Genomic DNA, 13,584 nt, shown 5'->3' with positions numbered 1-13,584 from the left:
CTTCCTACTCCGTATTGAGAGATTCTCATCTTCTTCACAGGATTACGAACTCAGAATTATTGATTAAAGTAAGTCATCATTTCCTGATCTCCTTTTTGCTTAACTGCTCTTATAATAAGTAACCCTACCATTTTCACCATTTTTTTTTTCTCCCCAAATCATGTCGGAATCATCTAACCAAATGCGTGCCCTAAACCAGCTTCCAACGGATCTAATCGAATCAACTCTCCCTCTTCTGCCATCTAAATCCCTAGGACGTTTCAAATCGGTTTCAAAACGATGGAACTCACTGATTTCCAGTCCCGATTTTATCAAAACCCATATTCTTAACTACACCAAAAACAACCCTAATCTTAACCCCACTCACCTGATTTTAGTTTTGGACGATTTTGAGTCTCTCTACTCGCTCGAAATAAAACAACTCAATACTCTAACCACAGTTACCGCTAAAAGCCTGAATTTGCAGGTACCATTGGTTCGGATTCTAGGCTCTTGCAACGGACTTCTTTTATACAGTGATATGGATGACAACCTCTGTTTAGTTAATCCAATCACACCAAAGACCTTGAAAATTCCAGAATCTGGTAGAGAAAGTAACGATAATTTATATGGATTTGGTTATGATTCTTCTACGGATGATTATAAAGTAATCTCCATTTCTCATATGAGCGTTTCAAATTCTGATCAGCATAGCTCTTTTGTTTGTGTCTATAGTTTACGTAACAATTCATGGAACATGTTGTTGCCTAATCTCCCTTACTATGTTCATTATCCTGAACGTTCAGGGGTACCGCTTTTAAACAATAATCTTCACTGGTTAGTAACACGTAGACGGTCAAGAAGGACTATTGCTGCATTTAGTTTAGCGGAGGAAGAATTTCATGAGATTGGGTTACCTGATTCAATTAATTTTGTTCGATGGATGTTTTCCAAGCTCTGTGCTCTTAATGGGAAATTAGTTGTTGTTCTGAGTGCTAATTCTTATCCACCTGGACCTGAATACATTAATGAATTATGGGTGATGGAGGAGTATGGGGTTCATGAGTCTTGGAAAATACGTTGTATCCTTGAAGACAATATGGATTATGACTTTGACTTCTTTGCTCAAGTCAGCAATCGGGATATTTTGTTGGTTAAAAGTGACGTGCCTAAAATTTCTATTTCTAAATACGATATGGATGAAACAAGATTTACAAGTGTAACAGTTGAAGTTGAAGGGTGCCAAGAAGAATTCGTAGTTGGTGGTACGTTCGTTGAAACTCTTGAATCGTTTGAACGTTTTCGTTAGAACAACACTTGTTTTTATTTAAGAAAAGTGTATCTGCAGTATGTCTGATTTGCAAGTTTAAATGCAAGTTGATATAATTTTAAGTATTTTATTATCATAAAAAGCTTTGACTTTCGCTTAAAATGTCAACACCAATTTGATATATTAGTTTATGATTTTTTAGATACAATATCGAAATGTGCAATTGTATTGCATTCAGTTCTGATAATTAAGATGTGTTTGGTTAACTTGTTAGTTTAAATGCATTTTGTTGTGAATAACTTGAAAGATGCACACGAGTAAAGGCTTAAAAGTCGTCTAGCGTACTTATAATTTGGCACTCCTAATTTTGTTTTTCAAGTTCCGCCCCTGTATGAACATGTACCCATTCTAAATGATAGTATGGCGTATCCTTCACTACTTATATACACCTGCTAGTGGTAGATTCATGTAGACATGTGATGTCATTTTTGGATATTTGGTAATAGATATGGATTAAATGGGTGTATCAACACCTTAAATAAATTTGGATATATGTTTTGATGTATTCTTAACAATAGGGTTGATACCATTGATAGCTAAAAATCAATATTTGTACTATAAACTTGGTTTGAAACATAACTCTCTTATTGGTCCTCTACATTACTTAGTTCGTGGGCTATTCTTAGTGGGCCTATGCTTAATGGGCTACTCTTAAGAAGCTATTCTTAATGGGCTATCCTTGATGGGCCTAACCCATTTACCCCTATGAAAAGATGAGGAACCAACACACACAAGACATACACATGATGATGATGATGATGATGATGATGACCTTCCGTTTACTCTCAACACCATCATCCACAAAATATCTCTTGTGATATTAGGGCCTACTGATCTTTTAACCACTCTCGCCGTTTTAGTCTCGATCACGTTTATACGTTTTCCGGAGTGTTAAAGATTGGTCAGTCTCAAATCTTCAACTTATTGCACTCAAGTCATTTTTAGTTTGATATAAAAGGATTATGTTAATTGTAACACAATATTAAGATTATTTTAAAGTAACTGCTAACCAAATACAATTGGCTCTAGATGAACTGCTAGTTGCTAGTTGCTACCCTTACCATTCTATAAATTTCAGAAATTGTGTCAGTAACTAAGCATTCCAAGCATAACTGGAAAAAGGCCATTATTATAAATTAAACGTGTTTAAATTTTGTCTTCTATTGTTGCAGAATATGTTCATGATCATTATAGTGTTATTCTAGCTCTTAGAAATCTAATTTGTTTGCAGAATAGTCTTCATCATGTTTATATTATTTGCTACAACTTTCTTAGATAACTTGATATGAACTTTAGTGCCATTCAATTTACAACTGCAGCAAGGGAGTAAATTACACGTTACTGATTGAAAGTCGACAGAATCTAATTGACTAATTGGGTTAATCAGTTGTCCGTGTTGCTGTTCAGGCACTTCAATTAGTCCATTTTGATATCCATGGTTTGTGTATCAGTCTTTATTCTATTCTATATCTATTCATCATTACTAACTAATTGGTAAGTTAAGGCATTATAGTGATGCTCTTGTTAGCAGAATAGCAGATTGTTATACAAGTTCCCTGCTATGTAAGAACTCTTGAGGCTGAATTTCATACGCTTGTTACTATCTACTTGTTTTTTTGGAAGCTTTGTATATTTGTAAACAGTATCTGATAAATCTGAATACATAGTCTTTAGGCGTTACTGTTGCTCTTGGTTTTCATTAATAATCTGCTCTTGATTGTTATACTTGATCAAGACATCATTATAAGCTTCTTTTGTTGTTGTCATATATAGGCGAACCAAAATTGGTATCCTTATCATTGAATAGCACAATTAATAATGATATACAAGGCGATTGCAGATACTTTGCAATAATGGTAAATACATATACATATAATTTCATGCCATTACAGAGTTTACGCCATATTAGTCATATCTTCTTACAATGATTCTGTCTGCGGAATATTTTTGTTTCTTTACCGCATCTTCTAGCTGTCAAAATTCATCGTCCATCATCCATAAGTCAAATTAGGTAATATTTGACTTTTGAGGTCATAAACTGTCCTTAAATTAAGATCAAAAAATTATCTTGTGTATGCAATGATCAAAATTACTTACCTTTTCGACAGTGTTGAACAATCTATTCGCAAGATCAAGAAATAAAGGGTTATCATCAGGGGTGGCACCAGTGATCACATTATCAAATCGCCCAACGCCAGAAGATCAAATGCATACTTCTTTAGTCGAAATTGCCTTCCTTTAGTCCTTAGATTGGCTATGTACGCACTGGTCTATAAGTATGATCGTGTGCCCGTTTCCACATTATCAATCACTGTAACAAATGAATAGATTCTATTAAACAAATTGTACACAACTTGACTTTAAAAGTAAAATTCTTAAAATTCAAACAAAAACACATTGGATTTCCTGTAAAGAAAAAGTCTACAGTTTTATGATCTGTTAATCATAATAAGTACCCTAATTGGCTAACTTTATAGATGTTGGCCATAATCCAAAGTTACATATAAATGAAAGGTTTTACGTAAAAGTAAAAGTCAGCATTATTTGTGTCAGACAAATGTAGCAACTATCAAGAGAGGGATATGAAAGAGTTACTAGCTATTTGAAGCCCGTGGTATCGGAATGTGTCATTGCGCCCGTATCCGTTGTCATCGGCTAGTGAGATCGGAACATTAGAATTTGCAAGTAGTCCAATAGTGCCAATGCCGAATTCTAGTATTCTTGTTGGTTTCAATGAGTTGTTTTTACTTTCCACCAGTGGCGAATTCAGGATGAAAACGCAGTGGGGTTCTAATTTTTTTTTTTTTCAAAATTAATTATTTAAAAAGGGTATTTTAGTGGTTGTTTACCTCAAAAAATCCATAAATTTTAAAAATATATGGGGTCCTATAATTAGATTTAGTGGTGTCCCGTATAATTTGAAGTATAAATAGTGTTAAAAAATTTCATTTTAATGGGGTCATGGGACCCCACATGCCCAAAGGTGGACTCGCCACTGGATGTTGGTTTCCACCACTCCGTTTTCGGTCCCCACGGGCAGCTCCTACATCTACCTGGGGGTTGCCATTACCGTAAAGCTTCGGGGAAAAGAGGTGAGAATTTGGTTCAAGTTTGCCATATGAGCCATGGTTGCAGTGTGTATAAGTTGATAAGAGTAATATGGATTTTGAGGTGTCCTGAATTTAAAAAAAAAAAAAAAAAAGAAAAGAAAAGAAAAGAAAAATTGATGGGCTTTACTGGCCAAAAAATAGGCGTCCTAAAACTAAGGGTATTTATTTAAATATACATATATAATTTATATAAGACAAAATTCCCAAATTCGTCCTCGTGTTTGTCAATTTTCTTTTTTTTAGTCCCTGTCCCTCAAAATCATTTACTCCGTATAATAGTCCTTAAATGTCATTTTAAGTCTCAATTTGGTCCCTCTGTTACATTTGCTTAAACGTACGTTAAGGTTTCTGGACACATGCTGCTCACGTGATTACAAGGCAACGTAATACTTATCAAATGGGCAAGTATTCTGAATAAGTCATACGGGTTGAAATTGCAAATATCCTAAACCATTTTATTGATCAATAAGCCAAATTGCCCATGAACTTTACTTGTTTCCAAGGGTAAGAATAAGGACAACTGGTTAGTGAAGACCCTTGATGAAGTACACATATGTCAACAAAAGAGACAACTTAGACAATGCACATCTACCTGTCCAAACAAATTGGCCAAACTAGTGGTGGACAACTGGTTATTTGAACTGGTGTTTATGCTATTTTGGATTTTGAATGTGTAGGTAAAATATATATACGAAACTGAAACGAGTAACATATTACTCAATATAATCAGATCATAAACATATATATAGAATAAGAACTGAAAAAGTTAAAACGATCTAACCGAATTGAAGGTTGAACCGGGCTTGTGTTTGACACAATTCCCTTAAACTGATTCTTCGTCTGTTCCCAGGGTACACCGGTCCGAAGCAGCGTACTGCCGGACTTGAACACTTGCCTGAAAAAAAAAGATCGGAAGCGGGCTGACCGAAGTTGTAGAAGAAGAAGCTCAAAGAGAAGCTATGGTGTTTGGTATTAGTTTGATCCATTTTTCTCAATACCAAAGTTTGGTATTTATAGTGCAAACATGACTACATATCCATCTGGATTCCAACTAATGATGTCCCAATTAATTGTTATATTTCCAGTTGGGTCAAGTGCATCGTAGGCTTCTAATTTGCACTTAAACTAATAACTTTGAGACGCGATATCTCATTCACCATTAACCCGTTTTGGACACGCTTTAGTTCGTTTTTAAAGCTCTCATTAGTGGCTACAAAACCCACTAAATAGTCGTTAATATATATCACTTTATTATATATTAATTTGTGTCCAAGATTTGGTGGAACACACCTTTCCAACAAAATTTTCCAACAATCCCCCACATGAATGGAGATCGCTTCTTAGTAACAACTATATTCCGATTAAATTTCAGCGGTTGAATCTTGCATACGATAAGTAGGTGTTACCCTTTGAACTTTCGCTTGTGAAAACGCACTTAGTCTACTGGCTCTGAGTAGACGGCGATGTCTTTGAACTCGTCTGCCGTTTGTGTAGGCGACAATACGCTTCACACAAGAATCTCCCTGACAACGTCAAGTCCTCATAGTTATGTTCGTTATGGTCATGAACATTAGCCGGGTTCTGCGAGAGCTTATCAAGTATTGTGCCTCAGCAATACCCTTCGAAGCGACCCCACTTCTCTCTCACATAGGTGATTCACCACTGAATGGCTACTGATTAACCACGCATGATTATTTCAGTTGAATCATTAAAAGCCATGGGCTTACCCTCTTAGATGTCACTTTTAGGAATGAACTAGGAAGTCTACTCATAATTAGTAAACTCCCTTTAAAAGGTGTAGGGGTTGCTAGTTTAGTAATTAACTCTCCCACAGTGACTTCGCCAGTTCATACAAGTAGGTTGTCCTATTGAACTCAGATCTTGGGATCTCCAGTCAACTGAGTTAGGTTTTTCTTCATATAAATTTAGCCTTTCATGGGCTTCAGTCCCATTCCCACGCACGACTCATATACTAACTCTCTGCTTAAGCCTTTTGTCAGTGGATCCGCAACATTATCCTTTGACTTCACATAGTCAATAGTGATAATTCCTCTAGAGATTAGTTGTCGTACTTTATTATGTCTACGTATCATATGTTTATTCATACCATATGTTTATTCATACCATTACACATTGTAATATGAGCTCTACCAATCACCGATTGGCTATCACAATGTATACATATAGCCGACACCGGCTTAGGCCATCTGGTATATCTTTGATGAATTGACGTAGCCATTCTACCTCTTCACCAGCTTTATCTAAAGCGGTGAATTCTAATTCCATCGTGGATCTAGCAATAACCGCTTGTTTCAACGATTTCCAAGATATAGTTGCACTTCCAAGTGTGAATGCATACACACTTGTCACTCTGGAATCATTCGTATCAGATATATATTTTGCATCACAATGTCCCTCGATCACTGCAGGATATCTGTTATCGAACTAACCTAATCATATAACTCCAATGAGATGTACTTGGATTACTCTTGTATCTACTTGGCTTGCTTACAGCATATGCTAAGTCGGATAGAGTACAACTCATTAGAGATACATTAGAACGCGTTATCATGAACCTTGTTCTTGATAGAAAACGCCAGACACCCCCACATTTACAAGCTATTGTGTTCATTTTATTCAACCAACTAGGGTTACTCACAACTAACTAGGGTTACTGCTTATCCTTTCAAAGCTTCCCCCATATGTCTTGCAGTTTGATATCATAATCATATATATCTAATTACTTTAATCAATCAAGAGTTCAAATGCTCACACATAAGGTTTGAGCAATTCTTAGTCATATTCTAGGTTTGACCTAGAGACGTTGAATTTAGCATATTTGAGCAATTCTTAGTCATATTCTAGGTTTGACCTAGAGAAGTTGAATTTAGCATATTTGAGCAATTCTTAGTCATATTCTAGGTTTGACCTAGAGACGTCGAATTTAGAAAACTTAATAAAGTTCTCGCACTCAAATTATATTTTCACATCTGAATTCTGATTAGGTAATTCAAATCTTAAGATAATAATGATATAATAAAGATTGACATCTTTATATAATTATTATCTTCAATGTCATAGTTCACATAACATGCGAATAATTCACATCATCAATGATGTTCATAATATACCAAATCCTTCTATTACTGAATGAAATCGATTTTGTCTTTAAATATATTCAACACAATGAAATATTAGTTGTTAATTGATCTCTGCAGATGATCATCATTAACAAGTCCAAGTCTAGCATTCATAGACTTTATGTCCAAAGCATTAGAATAATTGACGCATCATTCATATTCTCCATAGCTTTTCTCACAAGAAATGTCATACCATGTCTCTTGTATCATGACAAAATGGACTTCACATACATAAACACCGTCTTAAATATACAATTTAAAAGGGTCTCAAATATTATGTATATCTTTTATACATTCAGTTTTAGTTCCTCTATAAGCATAATGTGTATGCCATTTAAAGAGAAAGTTTCTTTAATCATACTAGTTGTAATTGAACTAGCTCATTAGGTGTCTCATCTTGAACACCTTCTCGTCTATCCAAGACGAACTTCACGTTCATTTGTAATGTATGAAAATACATTTTAAAGAATGAAACGTTTCTCGATTCTATTATAGAACCTTTGTGTATATCCAAAATCTTGGATTCATGCACAAGGAAGCGATAAGCACTACTTTGTTTAGCACATGCGATAAATATGCGGTCAATAGTCTTTGATCCTATCTTTTGTGCCTTAGGTAGGAAACAACTACCTTTGCTAGGCACCCCCACACTTTGAGGTACTCATAGGATGACTTTCTTTTCCACCATAACTCGTATGGGGTATCATCCCTTTTCCTTTGGGGGATCTTATTTAAAGATAGTGTGCCGATAGGATGACATCCCCCCCCCCCCCCCCCACACCACATTGACTGGCTTACACCAGAACTTACCAACATGGCATTCACCATATATTTTAGGGTTCTATTATTTCGTTCAATAGTCTCATTCGAGTGGGTGAGTAAGGTGCAGTAAATTTATTTCTAATGCCATTTTGTGAACAAAATTCAGCAAAATGTGCGATATATTCACCACCTCTTTTACAACGAATCTATTGCTTCATCTTTACTTTTCAACAAGTAAATATAGCAATACTTCATCTATCATCGATAAATGAAATAAAGTATCTGTTTTCATCATCGTTAGAATGAATCTAAAATCACACACATCCGTGTAGATCATATCAAGGTGTTCGGTTATTCTTTCAACCGATTTACAGGACGATCTCATTAATTTGACTTCAACACAAGTTTCCCATCTATAGTTTGAATATACCATTCAAGGCATAACCCTTTCAAAACAAACATTCCACTTTAGTCAACATGACCTAATTCAAACTCTATTCTGAAGCCAAATTTGTTCAACAACCATTCAGACACCAGATTCCTTACAAATCTCATGAACATACAACACATTATTCAATGTGAGTTCCTATCCAGAATTTAATTTTTCCAGGATCATCAATCTGGAATATATACTAAAATATATTGTTTTATCAAAACAGAAAATTTCAGTCAGCAAATACCACATGAACTAAACTAATTTAGGTTTTCAACCCAAATAAAAGTTTCATTTTACCATGAACAAACTGAGTTAAACCAAACATGTTTCAACTCAACTAGATTAAACCAATCAGGTTTCAACCAAATAGGTAAACCGAGCAGGTTCAACCTAAACAAGTAAACGAAATAGGTTTAAACTCAATTGGGTAAACCAAATAGGTTTCAACCAAAATAAGTAAACCAAACAAGTATCACCTTAAAATCGTTTCAATTCAAATGGGTAACCAAACAGGTATCATCTTAAACCGTTTCAACTCAAACGATTAAACTAGATGTTTCAACAAAATCGATTAAACCAAACATGTTTAAGCACATCTGTTAAACAAACAGGTTTAAATCCGATTTAATAACAGTCTAAAACTGTTCAAATACTGTCCCGAAGATAGTCTATAACCAGTGTCAAATACTGTCTGGAAACAGATCGAAATATAGTTCGAATTCAGTCCGGAAACTGTCCGAAGACTATTCGAATACACGTTATAGAACGATCGACTTGCGCATAAGTAATCTGAATGATTCCAAGACTAAACTGCGCTCATAATTTGAGCATCCATTTCCCTTTCAACATGTTGGGGAGTGATTTTAGTTAAGAACCTCGCAAGGTTCAATAGTCAAGTAAAAGAACATCTTTTACTACCAACATTGCGGCTTCAGTTTATAACCTCGCAAGGTTCAATGTGATCAGATAAAAGAACATCTTTATCTGTCAGCACTTAAAATTTAAACCAATGAATTTCTCAGATCTTTCAATCTGAGTAAGAACCGCATCAGAAAGCAGTGCATCAATCTCACTAGTAATAGTAGTAGTAGTAGTAGCAATAGCCATGATCAGCCCAATTAATTATTATAAAATGGATTCCACAAAAATTCTAAACTCTTATCCATTCAACTATTATAATTCAAATTTTGAAAAGATCATGAACATTATCAATTATTAATATCCAATGAAGCCAACCACGAATATTGTTATATAGCCACGATGCATACACAGTTTGAACATTTAGATGACTTATTATCATGCCCTATTCCAAGGTCAATTATTTATTACAGACCCATCATCACATCATATTTAACCACCAACCAACATAGAATATACATGTTATAAATGTAGATTCTCATTAACTAAGCATTATTACTTAGTATTTTCTTTATTAATATCCATTTCACGATTTGGACTTGTGTGCTTATGTAATTATTAAAGCAAATAAACATAAATAGCTTAATATTAACAACAAGTCCATATTTAGCTGTACACCTAAAGATCATAATATAATATGCCAACCTAATCCACTAACTTATCAATCAATTAGATTAATAATAGCATAGGTCATGATATAACAAATTAATATAACCACTTTTTCCCAGTTTCATGTTGAACTAATTAAAAACTTACAAGGTAGCAACCATAACCATGTAGCATATAATAAAATATATTTAACCGAATATTTTTCAAACCAAGATAACTTTAAATTTAATAGAGTATGTAAATACATACATGCTAATCAACAACCAACCACTCCATTAATATTTAATATTATTATTATGATATAATGATATGTCCACCCACTATATATATAAAGTGGACGTTTGAAACTTCAAAAGTGATAATAATAATAATATATATGTTCAAGTAAGTTTCAAAACTACTATCAACTACTCCATTAATATTATAAAAATCACAGAGATATATACAACAATATGTATAAACTCATGTAAATTTTAACCATACATACACATGATAACATAAATACATCGGCAGCAATTTCAAAATTGTTGTCATTGATACTATGTGATACAAGCATTCTATATTAATTTAACATCAACACTGGCACATGATATATTTTTTTTATAATTCATCATACACATGATATAAAATAATTGATATATTATACTCATTGCAAAAATCCATAGATATGATCCATCTAAATAATAATAATGGACATATAATATTAAACATATTAGTTAGTCAAGCTGTATTTCCACTATATGCTTTAAGGTCGACAATGTGACAATTCAAAATTTTTCGATAAAATTTAAACAAATTCTTTACATGATTTTATTTAACCTCGACTAATTCCAATGATTCACGAACCATTACTTGTAAATAATTATGTATTAATATTAATTTGTTATATTAATATTATTATTATCATTATCATTAATAAAATTATTAGTATTATCATTATCATTAAAATAATCATTTATTATTAAAGTTAGTATTATTATTAAAATTATCATTTTAATAGCATATTAATACAATTTATTATTAATATCATTAATAATATTATTATTATCATTTTTATAATTAATATTATCATTTTTATTATTAATATAATTGTTATTATTATTTTTAAATATATTTATATTTATTAATTATTAATTAATTACAAATAATGAATCAGTGGATGAAATTAGGTATATCTGCTCTATGTTTTTTTTATTTAATTTGATCTTCCTGGATGGACTGCAATCGACCACTTCATCTTTATATAAATCAATTAGGTATTAGGTCTGCTTTTATTTTCTTATTCATCGTGTTTTTCTACTGATTGATTATCACATCGACATCCATTATCAAATCCAGTTGGCTATAAATTCAGATGAGTATTATCTTTTATGTTTATCACAATTAATCAATTCTTAATCTCCATCCACTACTGCAATTCGAATTAAAACAGAAATTTTTAAGAAACAGAAGTTGTTCCTCTGTTCGTGTTCTTTTTTTTAAAACCTTGAATTCGAATCCAATTTTAAAAATTAAAAATGCAGTTAGGTTAGTATTCATCTAGTAAAACTATCTACAAAATATCAAATTCCAATTCTTGTTATCGAAGTCAAATTTTCGAGTCAAAGTTTCGAGTTTAAAAAGTCAACAATTGTTCTTCCATCAAATTCAAATTTCCTGTGATGTTTCAAGTTAAATTGACAATTGAGAAAGTTTTTAAGAGTGATTTGAAACACAATTTATGTTATAATATTGGTCTATAACGTTCTTAAAAATAAAAATCGAATTTTTTTTTCTTCTGTAGCAGCGAAGCAGTATCAGTATTTTTCTATTTTTTTTTCTTTCAAATACTACAACTACTTAATATTAATGTTTTTAATTAATTGGAAGAATATAAATCATTGTTATTATGATTAATTTGATGTTGGGTCATTTGAGTTTTGAAAAGGAAGAAGAAATCAAAAACAGTCTGGTATAGGTTATGTAGTTTTAAGTTGGGTATAATATCATAAAAGCAGAACAGAGGGACTGGTTTGGGTGTTTGTCAGGTTAGCGAGAGGTCACGGGTTCGAGCCCGGCTTTGGGCATTTTTTTTAAAAGGGCTTATTTTGAGGTAGTTTTCATTTCCTAAATTTTTTAATATTATTAATATTATTATTATTAATATTATTATTATTAATATTATTATTATTAATATTATTATTATTATTATTATTATTATTATTATTATTATTATTACTACTACTATTATTACTATTATTATAAGTTTATGAAAATGATTTAAATTAAAATTAATTTATGATTTAAATGAATTAGTACTATTAAAATTAGTATTATAGTTATTATTATTAATTAGTATTATTAACATAAGTATTACTATTAATATTATTAATAAGATTATAATAATTATTATTAAAATTACTATCATTATCACCATTATTACTAAAAGTAACCGTACTTTAAATTCTATCAAAATTTCTTGTAAAATTAGTATTATTATTGAAATTAATATTTTTAATAGAATTATCATTTTTATAATTATCTTTATTAAAAAGTGTCATTTTTAAAATTAACTTATTAACAATACTATTATTATTATTATTATTATTATTATTATTATTATTATTATTATTATTATTATTATTATTATTATTATTATTATTATTACATATCACTATATTCTTATTATTAAAAGGATATTAATTAAACTATATATAAAAGATATCAATTAATAAATTTTATATATTCTTTATCATAAATAAACTTTAATATATTAAAATGTCATAACGAATGATAAATATTAGTATATATATAAATTAAATATATTAAATTTATCTAATATAACACATAAAAATTACAAATAAAGTCATTAATAATATATAAACTTGTTCAATTACCATTATACTTTTTAATATATATACTTGATATAGGTTCAACTCTGTACTTGTTCAGTGCCATCCTATGCATATTTACTACAAACTATCGTATCGTATCGTATTCTATCGTGAGTTTCATTTTCTCCCTTTTTATCTATATTTTTGGGCTGAGAATACATGTACTATTTTTATAATTGATAGACACAAGTACAAACTATTATGCGACCAACATGAGTATTTTTATTGTGTTCATTTGAAACATGCAAATCCCTGCTTTGTAATATCATTAATTGATAGATGAACAAAAGTGGCAAACAGAATTATTATAAATAGCACTATTGGGAGTAACGTCCCGCACTGTTGACCTCAGGTCAATTGGTGGTATAATAATGATCTCGACAATTACATATGTATTGTCTCGGGGTAAAATCGTTTAGTTTTGATA

At 31.6% G+C, this 13,584-nt stretch overlaps 1 protein-coding gene across 1 annotated transcript; it reads left to right on the top strand.

Annotated features, from left to right (window-relative positions):
• The first annotated feature begins 160 nt into the window (after positions 1-160).
• LOC139858934 (F-box/kelch-repeat protein At3g06240-like) lies at positions 161-1,288 on the top strand. The gene has a single exon (XM_071847765.1). The coding sequence runs from the start codon at positions 161-163 to the stop codon at positions 1,286-1,288; it is 1,128 nt and encodes a 375-aa protein (XP_071703866.1).
• The last annotated feature ends 12,296 nt before the right edge of the window (positions 1,289-13,584 follow it).

This window comes from Rutidosis leptorrhynchoides, chromosome 7, assembly GCF_046630445.1.
Source record: "Rutidosis leptorrhynchoides isolate AG116_Rl617_1_P2 chromosome 7, CSIRO_AGI_Rlap_v1, whole genome shotgun sequence".
NCBI lineage: Eukaryota > Viridiplantae > Streptophyta > Magnoliopsida > Asterales > Asteraceae > Rutidosis > Rutidosis leptorrhynchoides.
Note: the sequence above shows the minus strand (reverse complement) of the source record. Positions and strands in the feature narration are given on the sequence as shown.